The 16,117-nt window shown below is 33.2% G+C and overlaps 2 protein-coding genes across 2 annotated transcripts; one reads left to right on the top strand and one right to left on the bottom strand.

The window, feature by feature from the left end:
* Nucleotides 1-5,815: 5,815 nt before the first annotated feature.
* On the top strand, nucleotides 5,816-9,415 carry LOC131843220 (uncharacterized). The gene is made up of 2 exons (XM_059191827.1): nucleotides 5,816-6,293; nucleotides 8,244-9,415. Exon 2 carries the CDS (start codon nucleotides 8,257-8,259, stop codon nucleotides 9,280-9,282), a length of 1,026 nt encoding a protein of 341 aa, XP_059047810.1. The 5' UTR covers nucleotides 5,816-6,293; nucleotides 8,244-8,256; the 3' UTR covers nucleotides 9,283-9,415.
* Nucleotides 9,416-11,621: 2,206 nt separating this feature from the next.
* Nucleotides 11,622-15,092, bottom strand: LOC131843224 (myeloid differentiation primary response protein MyD88-B-like; the record flags this gene model as incomplete). The annotated part of the gene is made up of 3 exons (XM_059191830.1): nucleotides 11,622-12,068; nucleotides 13,043-13,202; nucleotides 14,888-15,092. Coding segments are annotated over 3 exons (612 nt in total), but the record flags the coding sequence as incomplete, so codon positions are not given.
* Between the last annotated feature and the right edge of the window lie 1,025 nt (nucleotides 15,093-16,117).

Here is a 16,117-nt window from a genome sequence, read left to right on the forward strand (position 1 = left end):
ACTATTTGAATGAATTTCAAGAGAAGCATCAAAGAAGTGAACCAAGTGCTCAAACATATAATACATTCAATATGAGACACCTTCGAGGAATTGGATATCAATCTCTAGGTGCTTTTTCCACACATTAATAATCAATATCATATGATTATGATAACCTTGAGGATCCTAATAGATCTCAATTGGATTTCATACTAATTAATAATTGAATAAGGAACAACAGTGCAACCTTAATATAACGTACCACAATATAACGACTTCCTCGATTTAACAAATTCTTCGTAATCCCCTTGAATTGTCCATAAGAGTCAATATAAAATATACATTTATATAAAATATACATACCTTTACATTGCGAACAAACTCTTTATAACGAATTTTCAACTGTCAAGAAAAAGTATTCATACCTCTAATTAACGAATATTGTCAACCCAAAACCTTTATATAAAGTTCCCACCAATAATATAACTATTAATCTTATCTTTATCTTTAATCTTATAATGTGATTCATGTCTCGACATGTTTCGACACGCTTTTGTTCGTAAACATTGTTGTTTGATGGAAAGTAATGTAAAGACTTCTGCTCGTCACTATTGTTAAAGATTTAAGTTAAAATGGCTCAGAAACATAAAAGGTGTTCCTTATCGGTCGCAGAAAAGCGAAACATCATTAATTATGTTGACCAAAATCTACCTATGACGAAAAAATTAGACATAGCTAATAAGTTCGGGATTCCCGCAAGTATATTGGCTACAATTTTAAAATTTAAAGATAAGTTTTCAGAAGAAAGTTGTTTGAATGTAAACAGTAAAAGATTAAAATCATGCACTATTCTTTTACCTCTTTATTTATACGAATTTTAGACCAACCTAACTTCAACATAACAAACCTCAGTTCAACGAATTACTTGATATTACAAATATTAATATTACGAATATAATTAATATACGACACCGCTACGATAAGACATTCGTAAACATTTGTCAGTGAACATTAGTATAGTGCGACTAATTTTGATAATTTAAGCAATATTTAATTAATTTTGCTAATACATACATATTTCTACGAATATTAATTTAAAGTTGTTATATATATAATATTTATTTTAGCACGCCAAGACAAAAGTACAGTTATGCTACAAATAAAACCTACCTACTCCGCTGCACTATGAATAGCACAAGAGCGTGGTATTTCGTCACACTAATGGCAATTAATTGTTAAAATTAAAAAAGAGAACGTAGTAGTATTTTTAAAAATAACGCTTATCTGAGAGAAAAATGTAAGAAACGAATTTTACTTTATGTTTATTTTGTAGTTTTTTCTAAATTAAAATATATTGTTTATAAAAATACCATTATTATTTTTACGTACATTTGTCTTGTGTTATATTATCTAGTATGCAATGTGGATTGTAAATAAATTACCAAATTATATATAAATTATATTCCCTAATGTTTAGAGATATTTTATCCAATTTACTTTATTTTATTTTACACAATACAGATATTTCTAAATTGCAGCCATTGTGTTATTAAACTGGTTGGACTTTCATTACTGTACAGTTATGTCAAATAATTATATGTGTTTGGGTGAAAAGTCAACAACTTTATAAATGTTTTTATTTAGAGACTAGCTTGCAGCTCGCGGCTTCGCCCGCGTGAACATGGGATATATAGGTTATCGCGCGTTTAAAGATCCGTGTACAGTATTGGGACGTTATATATAAACCTTCCTCTTGAGTCTATCTATTATGTCTGTTAAATAACAACGAATCAAAATCTGCGTAGTTTTTTAAGATCAAAACGTACATAGATCTATTACATGTGTAGAAGATATTTTAACCGGAAATTGAAGCCGTTAAAATGGTATTGGCAGATCAGTTGGAATCATCGGTATTCTTGGTATATGAGCTGGTTACCCAGGTAACGTACCGGTTATAATGGTCTACAATTAAATTGTCTTTCAATTCTTTAGTAAGCAATATATACAGAGAGAGACAGATGGCGCTGTCATCTTGTAAACATTAGGCTCTGCATATTTTAAAGTTTATAAATATTATCTCTGATTATTTGCAAGTAATTTCTTCAAATATACAATTAATATTATCCAAATATCATGTGACAGTGTTATCCCCAACAATAGTGCATAATTGAAAGTTTAATTTGAAGTGAAATAAGTGATTTCAAGACTAAAAAAAATATCAATCTGACGTTGCTAAATACAGTGCAAATTATACTTTCTGATACCAGTGGTATATATTCTAACAAAAATACGACTATTACAAAAAATATCAGCAAAAGTCAGTGTTAAAAATGTTATTGTTTAAAATCAGAAAAAGTGCGGTTGTTGTATAATTTCGTTATTCAAATGAAGATGTTGTAACGAACACGTTTATAATATCCACTATTTCACCATAAACTCACAAGCAGCTGTTGGAGCAGTTGTACATAGTTTGGAATAATCACCTATGCTTTGACATTTTTTGTACGACTACGAAAAATATTACTATTTAAACATTACTTAGTAATAAATTCACAATCTAATTAGATGCCATCTAATTCAAAATAGAAATATATAAATCCTAGTGAATTAAAATCCAAAATAACTAGTGCCGATAAAGAAATTGAACATTAATATATCGGAGAATCACTGTTTAAAATCAAAAAATTGCTTCATCCTTATCCCATTTATTTTGAAAATCAAGTCAGGAAACATATCATCTTTCAACATTAATTTTAAATACCTTAAAATATTATGTTGTACAAAGCATTAATATAACACAAAAAATTTTGAATAAACATGACTTGCGTTTAATAGAACCAAAATATCAAGAAAATAACAATTTGTCTTCTGTACAAAATATGTGTTACGATAATGAAAACACTATAAGTCTTTCTGAATTAGTACTACATGCTTCATAACAAAACGCGGCAAGCATAAAGAACAAGGTGAAGACATATCCAAATTATCAAATTTTGAATAACGATATACAAAAGAAATAAAAAAATATATCCATTAAAATCCAAAATAACTACGATAAAGAAATTGAACACCAGAAATAAAAGAAAAAATGACCCTTGAAAATAAGAGGAAACATTACAAATATAATTACGAATCGTTTAATAGAAAAGATATCATATTGACAATTCAATCCAAGAACAAGGTGAAGATTCGACACAAATTTTGAATAACGAAACAAAAGAAATAAATATATCCAAATACATCACAACTTATTAAATCTCGAAATCACAGCCCATATGAGAAGTACTCCATAATTGGATTAACTAAACCATATGCACCAACTGAAGAGGTCTGGAATGGGTGCGAGAGTATTATATTAAATCAAGATGACAAACTGATTATAAATATTGGCGAAAATGACTCAAATCCTATTAAAATAATGTCTAACCTATGTACGATATTACAGAAACATAAAAATAATAATATACTTCTATTAAGTGTTATTCAAAACAATTCCTTGAATGAAAGTAAATTAAATAAACAAATACGCCTTATTTTAAAAAATACACTAATTGCCATTTTATAAATGTACAAAATCTATCTATTTCTAAAATATGTAAACGTATAAACTTTATAATTGACACAATTGACTACGAAAATAGATTTTTATACTTTAATAAAAAAACCGATACCAATATCAAACGGTTACTTAAAAAGGCATACTGATAACAACACAAAGTACAAATTAAAAAAAGTAAACAACAAAAAACCTTACTTGATTATTTCCCTGTCACTAATAATTTCAACAGTTCAAAATGACGTTAATAAAAGTTTTAATATATTTCATGAAACGTTAGTTCTATCACAGATAACATAATATTACATAGTTCTATTCTCCAATCTTTGTTTCCCCACTTATAGCATAAAAGTGAGAAAGAAAAAATCCTGCACGAACTGGATAACAACAGGAATAAGAAAAGCCTGTATCAATAAGCGATATTTACGCTTCTCTTATTATAAATCACGGAATGTAACAAATAAAATAAAATATCGAAACTATACTCGTATTTTAAATCGCTGCATAAATACTGCATTACGCTTGAGCAACGAAAAATACGTTCTAAAGTCATAAAATAAATGTAGATCTTCATGGGATATAATAAAACGTAATATGTAAACAAATAAACCTAAACCAAGTATTGACAAACTTATAGAAAATAAACGATATATTACTAATCCCCTTGAAATTGCAAATAAGTTCAATGAATATTTTATTAATATGACTAATAATAAACAATAAATTTAATAACAAAAGCAAAGGACAATATAATATGACACTAAATAATAATAATAATAGTATATTTTTATTTCCCGTTGACGCTTATGAAATCAATAAAATTATACATTCTTTAAATAATACACATCTGTAGGATACGATGGCTTACCGACAAAGTTAATAAAAATAACTGCTATAATATTGGCTCCAATACTCAGTTATATTAATTAATAACTCATTTATTCAAGGAACATTTCCTGAAATCCTAAAAGTATCAGTAGTTAAGCCAATATATAAAAAAGGAGATAAATTAGTTATAGAGAGTTATAGAGAACTACATGGTGATTTCATTATCAATGAAATCACCATAATCAATGAGGCGTCTTGTAATAATTTATAAAAAAAAAATATATTAGCTCGTAATTATTTATCAAGAATCAAGAATCGGCCAACCAAGAACGTGAAGCTGCAATATCAGCCAATATCTTGCGGCGACGTCAATGATGCAGGAACAGTAATGATAGCAGTTGAAGCTCTTTTTATACAACTTAGAATGACAAACAAGCTGACGGCTCTCCTGATGGAAAGGGGTAACCGTCGCCTATAGACATGAGCAGTACCTGACATGTTCATATCCGCATATTGTTTCCCCCATGATCTCCCCATGCGTTGCCATTCCTGAGAACTCGGGTGTTATTCCCCTGTACCCTGTAAATTCACTGCCATATATATACACAGATAGTCTATATAGATAGATAGTATACCCTGAGAAAGGTCATAGACTACTTTATAGTGCGAAAAAAGTTGTTTTAAGAAAAGGTTAAAATCGTACTATTTATCGACCTTAGTATGATTCGTTTCATCATGTATTTTATTATTTGTATTTTGTGTAATATATGTAGATGTCTATAGTAATTGTATATATATATATATATATATATAAATTTTATTAATGTTTATTTTATTTATTATTGTATATTTTATTATAATTATAATATAATTATAACTTTATTTAATATGTTGAATTTTAAATATTTTATTTTTCTCAACTTTTGGAGATTTCAACATAATAGTTTTAATTGCACAGGTTACCTACTCACTACTAGCTATGCCACATTGTTGGGTTGACTGGTAGAGATCTCTCTTAGAGATAAGTCCACCTTTGCTCACTCTGTATATGTTTAAGTTTACAACTGTATTTAAAAGTGCAATAAAGAATATATAAAAAGGGTTGTAGGGGATTGAAAGCGGAGATGAAAGGTTGTATAAAAGTATCGTCATTGTTTAAGTGAAACAATGAAACTTTTTTGGGTTATAATCAAAATATATTTCCTTTATTTGGTCAATTTCATTATACCACGCTGACGAAGTCGCGGACACACCTAATATACATATAAGGATGGGACCTTTAAATCGAAACAAAGCCATGAAAACAACTATTATATATAAATAAAATATTATTTGCCTAAGTTTAATATTTAGAACAAGTGAATATGGCAATAATGTATCCGACTCTTATAATAAATTATATTGTACTTATTAATAAATAAATTGAATTAATATATAAGAGGAATTAATTAGTAAATTTATGTTATAGTAATTTCATCTTCCTGTCCTTATCCCAATTATTTGATACTCATATTACTTAAGGTTTTGGCTTTTAGTTGTACAATCGTCCAGCATCCTGACATCAACCCTCTAGGAATAATATATTAAAAAAATATGGTCATTATTAGCACTTTGATAAATAATATAAATCACGTTATTTAAAAAAATCCAATAAGTACGTTAGTTACTCAGTTAAGTAAAAACATATCACATTATTAATTAAAATATTACAAGGATCAAAATGGTTCATACTAAATCCACACCGATTGCGCTACACGTTTATTTGCGTCTGTGTGCGTGTATTACTGTATGTGTGCGTAAATCCATGCGATTAAACTTAAAGTTGAGCGGCATCATTTTGTCATAGGCCTCATAACTACACGAACGAGAAACTACAGCAGCAGTTGCAATTCGAATTCAATTCAAGCTTGAAGAGGACGAATATATAAAGGTATGTAGTTATTTCTGCTTTTTATGTAATTAGTATGACGACCTCGGCTGTCTAGCGGTCTAGCGGTCTAGCACACCGCTTTACGTCCGATGGTCGCGGGTTTGATTCCTCGCACGGCACAAACATTTATATTCATAAGTATGATTGTTTGTATCGGTCCGGGTGTTTTCTATGTATAATATGTATGTATTTACGAAAAAAAATCTATGTATTTGTATCAGTTGTCTAGTACTAATAACACAAGCTTTAGCTAGCTTAACTTGGGTCTAGATGGCGCTGTGTGAATTGTCCTGAGATCATTGTTGTTATTATTGATTTGAGTAGTCGTGCTCACTAAAATGTCCAGACATGTGACGGCGTGATGGGCCGAGTTTTTTTTTTGTGGATGATAATGGAATGGTGAACCCGCCTGCGCTAACGATTTACGCTGGCGGGGCACCAGTGGAGGATGATAAGATGAGCATGAGGTCAGGTCAGTTAGCCCATCGTGACAAATTCACCAGGAATTCAACACGATGGTTTCCAGAGGGAACCGCGTGGAGGTCGACCTGACATGGTACATTTCTAGCAATGGGGTTATCAATCCACATTACTACCAATCCCCATCCCCCTTGATGGGCCGAGTTATTGGGTTCACTAAAATAAGGTCGAGCGCAGTGGTGGCTAGCTCATACGTTATACTCGTGAACGAGTGCTGCTTGTAGGGACTGGTCTGCTCTAATCACTACTGGAATATAACCACCATCAAGACATATACCTGGAATATGCCTGTGATTGTCATTTATCTGAAATGGGATCATCAAACATATATGTGTACCTATGATTTTTTTTATATAGCATATGCTGGTGGTCACTCTATTCTCCCAAATTTGAATTTAAATGAAATAGTATTATTGTAAATATGTACAACATTAAAAAAAAAATACGAGCTGAGTTTCTTCTCAGTTCTTCTCATCTCGAAATCATTCCGAACTGACGGTAGATTTGACATATCATAAGAGTCTGTAATAGACCTACATGAATAAAGATATTTTTAATTTGAATTTGAATTTTGAATATTTAAAGGAATAATAACAATTCTTCAATTCAATTCACGTAGAACAAACACACAAAACTGAACAGGAAGTTTGACTAATTTACTGTGAATTAGCAACAAACTCGGCAATACCATTACACTGTTTATATGTATGTGTTCTCATGTTCAACATGTATGTCAACATAGTTAATGTAACTGTTTCGAATCTGTTGATATCATCATAGGCATTAATAACATAACAATAGTTACTCTGTATTTTAAACTAATTAGATATCCATGTTGTTTTATACTCAATGTATTCATAATACTTCTTTCTTAGGTATATTGTATACCTCAATATCGTGCTACATGTCATGTCATTACTCTCGCAAGTTATCGTACATACTAAATCTATTTAATATGTAGAAAGCAATTCATCCAAAAGTTCAATAAAACAAGTGAGATACTGCGTTTAATGGTATGCGTGTTATTAACGTAAATTGACTTACCACAACTTCTAGTCAGAATTACCTTACGGTCGAATTTGTAGGCGGGATTGGTACCGCTTCTGATCTTTTAAAATCACTAGTGACGACTTAGGCCTACAATATTCACACACACAATACCTATTGTTTTTATAATAATATAAACACTTTCGCTCCAAAACTCCCGCTGCCTACGTTCAATCATCCGTCATCCCCTTGTCAATGTCAGATTACTTTGTTTCTGGCCTCTGACGTTCCGTTTCAGATTACTTGATTATTGACTATACCATTTTTAATTAATGGTGCTTCAAACGTAGTAGTTAACAATCAACAATCATCAATCACGTCATAGTTAACAATTAAAACTTAATTTGACTATCACTGTGATAATTGGTGCATTGTTGGTGCGAATCTAGACAACATTCTATATCTTATTTTTAACCCTCACAGGTTTGTCAGAGCTATGGCTTCATCATCACGTGCATCAGCTGCTTTGTCTCTACCAGACATAATCGAAAATTTCTTGTCAGACCTAGAGGTTAAGGGTGTAATCTCAGAAACTGATTTGAAGGAGATTATTAACGTCCAAGATGATTGGGTGAAACTAGTCAGCACAGCCTTGGAATACCAAGGATTTAATCCCAGAGTGATTATGAGCCAGCTGATTAGGAATAGGAAGAGCTATGAAGCTCAGAAGAACTCCCTTATTCAATGGGATTTGGCAAATGATAGAGATAATTTAAAGTGGACACCAGCATCAGAAGAGAAGAACAGATTCTCTAATCAGGAGAGTTTTTCCAAAGATATTAATTTCTTGATAAGAATGTTCCTTGCCACGAATAATCATATTGGCAAGATCATAAAGAAAGCCAGAGGAGGAGTGGATGACATACTAAACATGCTAAAGGAGAAGTATGTTATAGATGATAATATTCACAAGAGTGGAACTTCTCAGAAATCTAGGATCACACTCCCTAGGATTGTAAAAGTCTTCCCTGGTACAGCAGTCAGGATGTTCCATGAGAAGTCAGTGAAGGAAATAGTGGCATATGAGATATTTCCTGGATCACTCAAACCCGACACTCATGCCATCTGCTGCCCTTTATTGCCATCTGTGTGTCCTAATTCATTAGTGGAAGAAAAAGGGAATAATTTCCATCCTGTGATGATATGGACTGCTATCAAATTAGATGACATCATACACAGGAAAGACAAAGTAGTCACCCCTCTTATTAAACTTCTCATATATTACCGTGCTAGGTACCAATCTACTGCAGTTCCAGAGAAAGCTAGAATCGCTATATTTAAACTTTTTGGACTAATTACTATCAAGAGGGTATCTAAAGTTGCAGAGGACATCATGCTAACGGAGAATGCGAAGGCTTTGGTTTCCTCATGCCATTCAACATTAGGTCAAATGAGAACTGATGATAAGAACCATGACTTGATGATGAAGGTTGCCAAGACAGGAGACATGACTTTATTTTAGCATCTTTCTTTTAGTTTAGTGATTTTTGTTTTTGAATTTTCCTTGGATTGATTAGATTTAATCATTTTTTAGTATATGACCTAAAATAATTCTTCCTTTTATAATTCTTTTAATAATTCTTTTTTTATCTACTAGTTCTATCATAAATCATGATTGTTATTAAATCAATTTAAGAATTTAGTTTGTAGTTTTTATTATCTTTTTCATTTAGGTTAAGAACACAAAAAAAAAAACATGTGCTGTTTTGTATTTGCTGTTCGTTTGTTTGAGGCGATGTATTTCCCTGCGTGGGTGATGGTTGATAGTGGCTCAATAATACGTCTCCTAATTGATGTTTTTTTATTTATTGAAGTTTACAATTGAATAGTGTTTAAATTTATAATATTTATAAGCGAGCTGTATGCACGTTGATGAACGGACGGAGAAAGAGAGAGAGTTGCCAGCTAATAAATTTAATGTTGCTACAAATAAAATAAATATAGTGTTTCCAACTGGAATATTACAAATTAACATTTTAAGAGAAAGTGAAATTATATGTGAAAGAAAATGAATGGACGGTAGGAAATAAATATTAATACAAAAATCTTTATGTTCATAAGCGGCTAAAATGTCCTACATGTATAAAATATTTTTGATTTGATCTGAATCAGAAATCAAAACGTGAATAGAAAAATTTATATACACAAAAAATCATGAACGCGCCTGCTTTCCCACGCTATATCGAGCGTTAAAGAACATTTTGTGTAAATGCAGCTATTGTGTTTATTTGAAACAAGAACAAAATTTCACTTGTGTACAATTTCTTATTGCGATTGACAATCCAATCGCCAATAATTGAAAGTCCTATAATTAGGTCTCTAATGTTATATGTTTGAAAATATTAATATAAAATCAGTTTTATGATAATCCAGCACAGTTCAGTATTATACTTCATAATTATTAACTAATTTATTATATTAATTTCATATCAGTATACACAACATGAACTCAATACCAATACAAGCAGAATAGCAGACATTTCAAGTGGAAAATGATCATTTTGTAAATTAACCGTCACAAACCATCTAGCTTCAAACTAAACAGAGCTCGTACTGGGTCCTAGGGGCAATCATAAATTAGATCACAAGAATATCATAGTTTTTGACCCCTTCCCCCATCCTTGTCACATAGCAAGTCATATTTGTGACACTCCCTAGTCACAAATGTGACTTGCTATGTGACAAGGATGGGAGATGGGTCTAATATGATGTATGATGACGTCACATATTTACTTTTCAAATTGAGTATAACTGATAAACAAAGTAATTTAAACCTTATGTTTATAAGGTTGAAGCTGGATTTTTATTATAGTAAGTCACATTTATGACTAAAGAGTGTCACAAATGTGACTTGCTGTACCAAGGATGGGAGAGGGGTCAAATATGACATACGACATCACATATTTCCTTCTTAAATTGAGTATAAACAGGAAACAAAGCAATTTAAACCTTATCTTTATACAGAAGGAGCTGGATTTTTATGCTTACCTTTAAATTATTATATGTTACACTACCTACATTTTGAAATGTTACGAAATGAAAGCCCGTTCCGTACCTTGTAACAAAATTTTATAATTTATCAACCCCCTCCCCCTAAACGTATACCGAAATTTATAGATGGCCCCTAGATAACAGACAGACATACATAAAAACTTTTTTTCATTAGACCGCTAGACGTTATTGTCATAAAACATAAAATACCCATACAGCCCCTATGCCCAATAATAAGACGTAGACATCGAGTGTCGAATATACAAAAAATATAATCATTTATACATATATAACATCCTCTTTTTTGTATATATATACTAAACCGTAACCGAAATAGTAAACAAACTGACGACTCATCTGATACGACGTTGCCACTTTTTTTTACATGCTTAAGATATAGTCTGTAACTACTCTGGTGAGTGTGGCGGCCTTTTAAGGAGGAATAAGCTCATTTTTTTGGTTTCGAATATCGGTGCAGAAATAATAATACCCCTGGACAATTCACACAACGCCATCTAGTCCCAAGTTAAGCAGAGCTTCATTTATGAGTACTAGATAACTAATATAAATATATACATAATACACAGAAACAGCCAGACCGATACAAACAATTATACTCATGAATACAAACATTTGTACCGTGCGTGGAATTGAACCCCCGAATATAGGAAATAAAACGGTGTGCTAAACCACTAGACCACCGAGACCATCTAGTATCTCTAGTAGGAGCTGATTCCAGAATTAGGTTTCTCAAAGAGCGGTAAGGTTTCTCAACAATTTTCGGTGCAGGACCGCCAGTAACCTAGGTGATCAGGATTACCATCCTTTTTAATTGCTTATCATCAGGTCGAACACATTGTTTGCTATTTCGCTTACATAAAAAAAATGTGACAACAACTGTCTATATACATGTACTGCACCACAGACTTCATCATATTAAAAAGAAATAATTCTCAATACAAATAAGAGTTAACAAGCGAAGATTACATGAGTCAATGCAAATATAAAGTCTATGGGTCCTTCGGGCCCCGGAAGAATTTGCGAACTTTACGGAACACTCCATTCTTCTTCTTGTCTCTGCCGCCGCTGCTGAAGTCGCTGATGGAGGTGCTATCATCAGGGTGCGTGATGACGATATGGTTGGTGTCCATGTCGCTGGTGCTCACGCTCAGCTGCGAGCTGGTCATGAATTCGGTCATGGTGTTCGACATTTCCGTTATGTCGAGAGTCGACGTTGAAGAGCACATGCCGTTTGCTCTGAAATAAAATGATTTCAATTGAATGATTCTATGTATAATATAGAAATACAGTCAAACCGTATCAGTTGAGTTTCTTTAAAACTGACCGACTGAAAAGCACATTTTCGTCACGGATTACAAAAACCGAAATGCGAAAACGTGTCCGTATATGCATTCGAAATTGTGGGGTTTCATATTGAGCAAGATTTGTAAAAATAATAAACTTTTATTTCTGTATAAATTTGTTTCATTGAACTGTCCAAAATGAATTGACACCTTTTAAAGATTCTCCTTACCGTAATTTTTTTTTTTAATATTCATTTTCAGTTAAATATTGACTATTATACCTTTTTAGATAGCTTATTAGATGAGAAAGTTTTTTAGTAATTTGTACGCTTAGAGTCATTATGTTTTGTTACCATGTCCTCTACACATAAAAATTAGGTTGAAAGACATTCAACAAGCCAATTTTTTTTAATAATATTCTAAAGACGCTGTATTGGATATTTTTTTAAAAATCTCAAAATTCAAAACAAGGCGAAAACTATCAACTCTTGACATATATAGGGTCAAAATTATTGCATTTGAGCTCCTCTATCTCGTCCTGACGGGAATACGTCGAGTTACCAGTAACCCTGTATAAGATTATTTCTATTCTATTCTATTACAGATATATTTTAATATTTATTTTGACGACCTCGGTGGTTTAGCGGTCAAGCACACCGCTTTACGACCGATGGTCGCGGGTTCGATTCCTCGCACGGCACAAACATTTGTATACATGAGTATGATTGTTTGTATCGGTCTGGGTGTTTTCTATGTATAATATGTATGTATTTACAAAAAAAAAAAAATCTATGTATATGTATCAGTTATCTAGTACCCCATAACACAAGCTCTAGCTAGCTTAACTTGGGTCTAGATGGCTCTGTGTGAATTGTCCTGAGATTATTATATTATATTATATGTACAGATAAATATCACAAGTGTTACCTAGGTATTTGCACTTGTCGCAGCGACTCGCTGAGTTTCTCCCAGAAGTCGTACGGCGCCCACTTGTCGGGCTGGTAAATCAGCTTGTGGTAGTATGTGAGGTTAACGGGCAGCCGACACGGCCGGTAGATTATTGGGATTATGTTGCGTTGTTTAGATTCTGCACATATAAAATTACTTGATAATGTCTAAATCGTATTTCTCAACCTTGTTATGACGACCTCGGTGCTCTACCGGTCTGGCACACTGGACATCTACGTTTGAAACCTTCGAAATCAACTCGTTCGAGCAGTTCTACATTAACTACGCGTATGAGAAACTACAGCAGCAGTTCAATTCGAATTCAATTCAAGCTTGAAGAGGACGAATATATAAAGGTATGTAGTTATTTCTGCTTTTTATGTAATTAGTATGACGACCTCGGCGGTCTAGCGGTCTAGCACACCGCTTTACGTTTGATGGTCGCGGGTTCGATTCCTCGCACGGCATAAATATTTTGTATTCATGAGTATGATTGTTTTTATAGGTCCGGGTGTTTTCTTTATATAATATGTAAGTTTTTACGAAAAAAAATCTATGTATTTGTATCAGTTATTTAGTGCCCATAACACAAGCTTTACCTAGCTTAACTTGGGTCTAGATGGCGCTGTGTGAAATGTCCTGAGATTATTATTATTATTATTGATTTGAGTAGTCATGCTCACTAAAATGTCCAGACATGTGGCGGCGTGATGGGCCGAGTTATTGGGTTCACTAAAATAAGGTCGAGCGCAGTGGTGGCTAGCTCATACGTCATACTCGTGAACGGGTGCTGCTTGTAGGGACTGGTCTGCTCTAATCACTAGGACTGATTTATTATTGTGTCTTTTTATTGGATCCTAACAAATTAGTGCTAGTTGGTAGTTTGTATACGCAAGTTTCGAATTGGAAATGTAAACTTACAAGGATTATTTAAAAGAGCAACACGCAAGTTTCTTGCTCGTTATTCTTGTGATGATATATATATATATATATGTAAAGTGTACAATTGTCAAAGGTGTATATGTAATAATGGTTGACAATAAATGTTTTTTTTTCTTTCTTTGATGAGACAGCTTCCCGAATGAGCGGTAGATTAAAAGAATGATAACAATGACTATTCAAAAGTGCTTAAATTAAGTTTATTTGAATAAATGATTTTCTATTCTATTCTTATGTACTTCGCCGTAGAAATTTCTTTTAGTATGTGAGTGAAACCTATTTATATGATTTTCAAGAGTTATTGCAAATGGGGTAGTCAAAGAAATCAATTTGGTTTGTAATAATAATAATAATTTATGTATGTATTTATTATTATGTAAGTTTTTATATCAATTATCTCGTACCCATAACACAAGCTCTGTTTAGCTTTCTTTTTTTTCTGACTACTCTAATGCTGTTGGCCGCAGCTGGCCTTTACAGCTTCACCGAACGTTAGGGGGCGAGTGCAGATGGCACTCCAAACCCGCGGAAGGACGTATGGAGCGGCTGAAGGCCAACTCCCGTCTGACGGATACGATAGTCTGAGGGCACCGTTAGGAGTTCGAGCCTCGGCTCAGGCCGTCGTAATATCGATCCCTGTTTGAATTGGACGGGGGATCGATCGGAGGGGCTCTGTTTAGCGTAGGACTAAATGGGTCTGTGTGAATTGTCTTGAAATTATTATAATTTTAATATGTATTATACATACATACATTATATCTCCTCATTTCATACAAATGCAGTTTTACAACATTGAATTTGTATATGACGTCTCTACTAATGTACGCTTTCAACCGCCTTCAGGCTGGCCTTATGGCTATTCACCAAATAAATCGTGAGACTTACCAATGCCAACAGCTTGTGCGTAGTCTGTGTAGAATGAGTTGGCACGACTGCTGAGAAACGCCGGCGAATAAACTAGGATTATACGGTAACACCGCTCGGAGATGAGTTGGGCGACGGGTGCGTACGGCGTCTCGTGGCCGGGGTCCAAGTCCAGTATCGTACACAGCTGTAATACATGAAATATAATTTTATTTATTTTATTACTCTAGCGATTAAAAAGAAGCGACATCATGTAATGTTTGTAATATACTTAAGGAGCAGATCCTCCCATCCAGACACTCCAGTCTTAGCTCCCACGCACAAAAAACTGCTCATAGCTCTGGGACTAATTGCAGACAGGAAAAACAATAAAAAATAAATTATTACTCTTTTATTATTGCACCTTAAAAAAACGATAATTAGTAGAGATGAAACGGATAGCAGTTTGGTCGGATACCGGATATTCGGCCAACGATGTGACGAATAGCCGGATATCCGGCGGAACTTAGCTAACTAATAAATAATTTTCTTTCTATAACAGTCATTTACTATTGAGTGATTAAAAATTTAAAACTAATTTGATTCCTTATGTAATACTCAGCCTAACTAAATAAATCAAATAATTACTTAAAAAAATATATATATAGTCGAATAGTAGTTATCCGGTATTCGGCCGTATAGTATTAAGGCTGCCGGATAGGCCGGATACCGGATAGTTACCGGATATCCGTTTCACCTCTAATAGTTAGAGCTTCGAAAAATGAAGAGTTTCATATCCACCTGAATGTTACAACAATTCATCACATAATAAACAGGAAATATACAGACCTATACTCTAAACATCATAAGCCATTGGCAGCACAGCTCTTGGAGCTTTGTCACACAGTCAAGAGACTGAAGGAGAAGTATACTATAGAAAGGCAGAAGTGGTGCTAACCTCTTCACCTACAAATGAAGCAGCATTCAACACCAGATGTGATCTTATAGTCTTGCGACTAATTGCCGAATAAAATAGTAAAAAAAAAGGAGCAGGGGTGAGCAACCTTTTTAATCGGTTAACCTACAAGTGGTCCCCCTGAAACAATCGTGACAAAGTCATGGTGAATTTACCACGATGGGCTAACGAACCTGACCTCGTGCTCATCTTATCATCCTCCACTGGAGCCCAGCCAGCGCAGGCAGATGCACCATTCCATTATCATCCATAAGAAGAAAAAAACCTCTTTAATCAACTATACTCTGTGCTGTAGC

The sequence above is a fragment of the Achroia grisella genome, unplaced genomic scaffold, assembly GCF_030625045.1.
Source record: "Achroia grisella isolate CSIRO2021 unplaced genomic scaffold, CSIRO_AGI_Agris_v1 utg2896, whole genome shotgun sequence".
Taxonomy (NCBI): domain Eukaryota; kingdom Metazoa; phylum Arthropoda; class Insecta; order Lepidoptera; family Pyralidae; genus Achroia; species Achroia grisella.

Coding starts and splice junctions, on each gene's coding strand:
- LOC131843220 (XM_059191827.1), top strand. CDS start 8,257: ATGGCTTCATCATCACGTGCATCAGCTGCTTTGTCTCTACCAGACATA.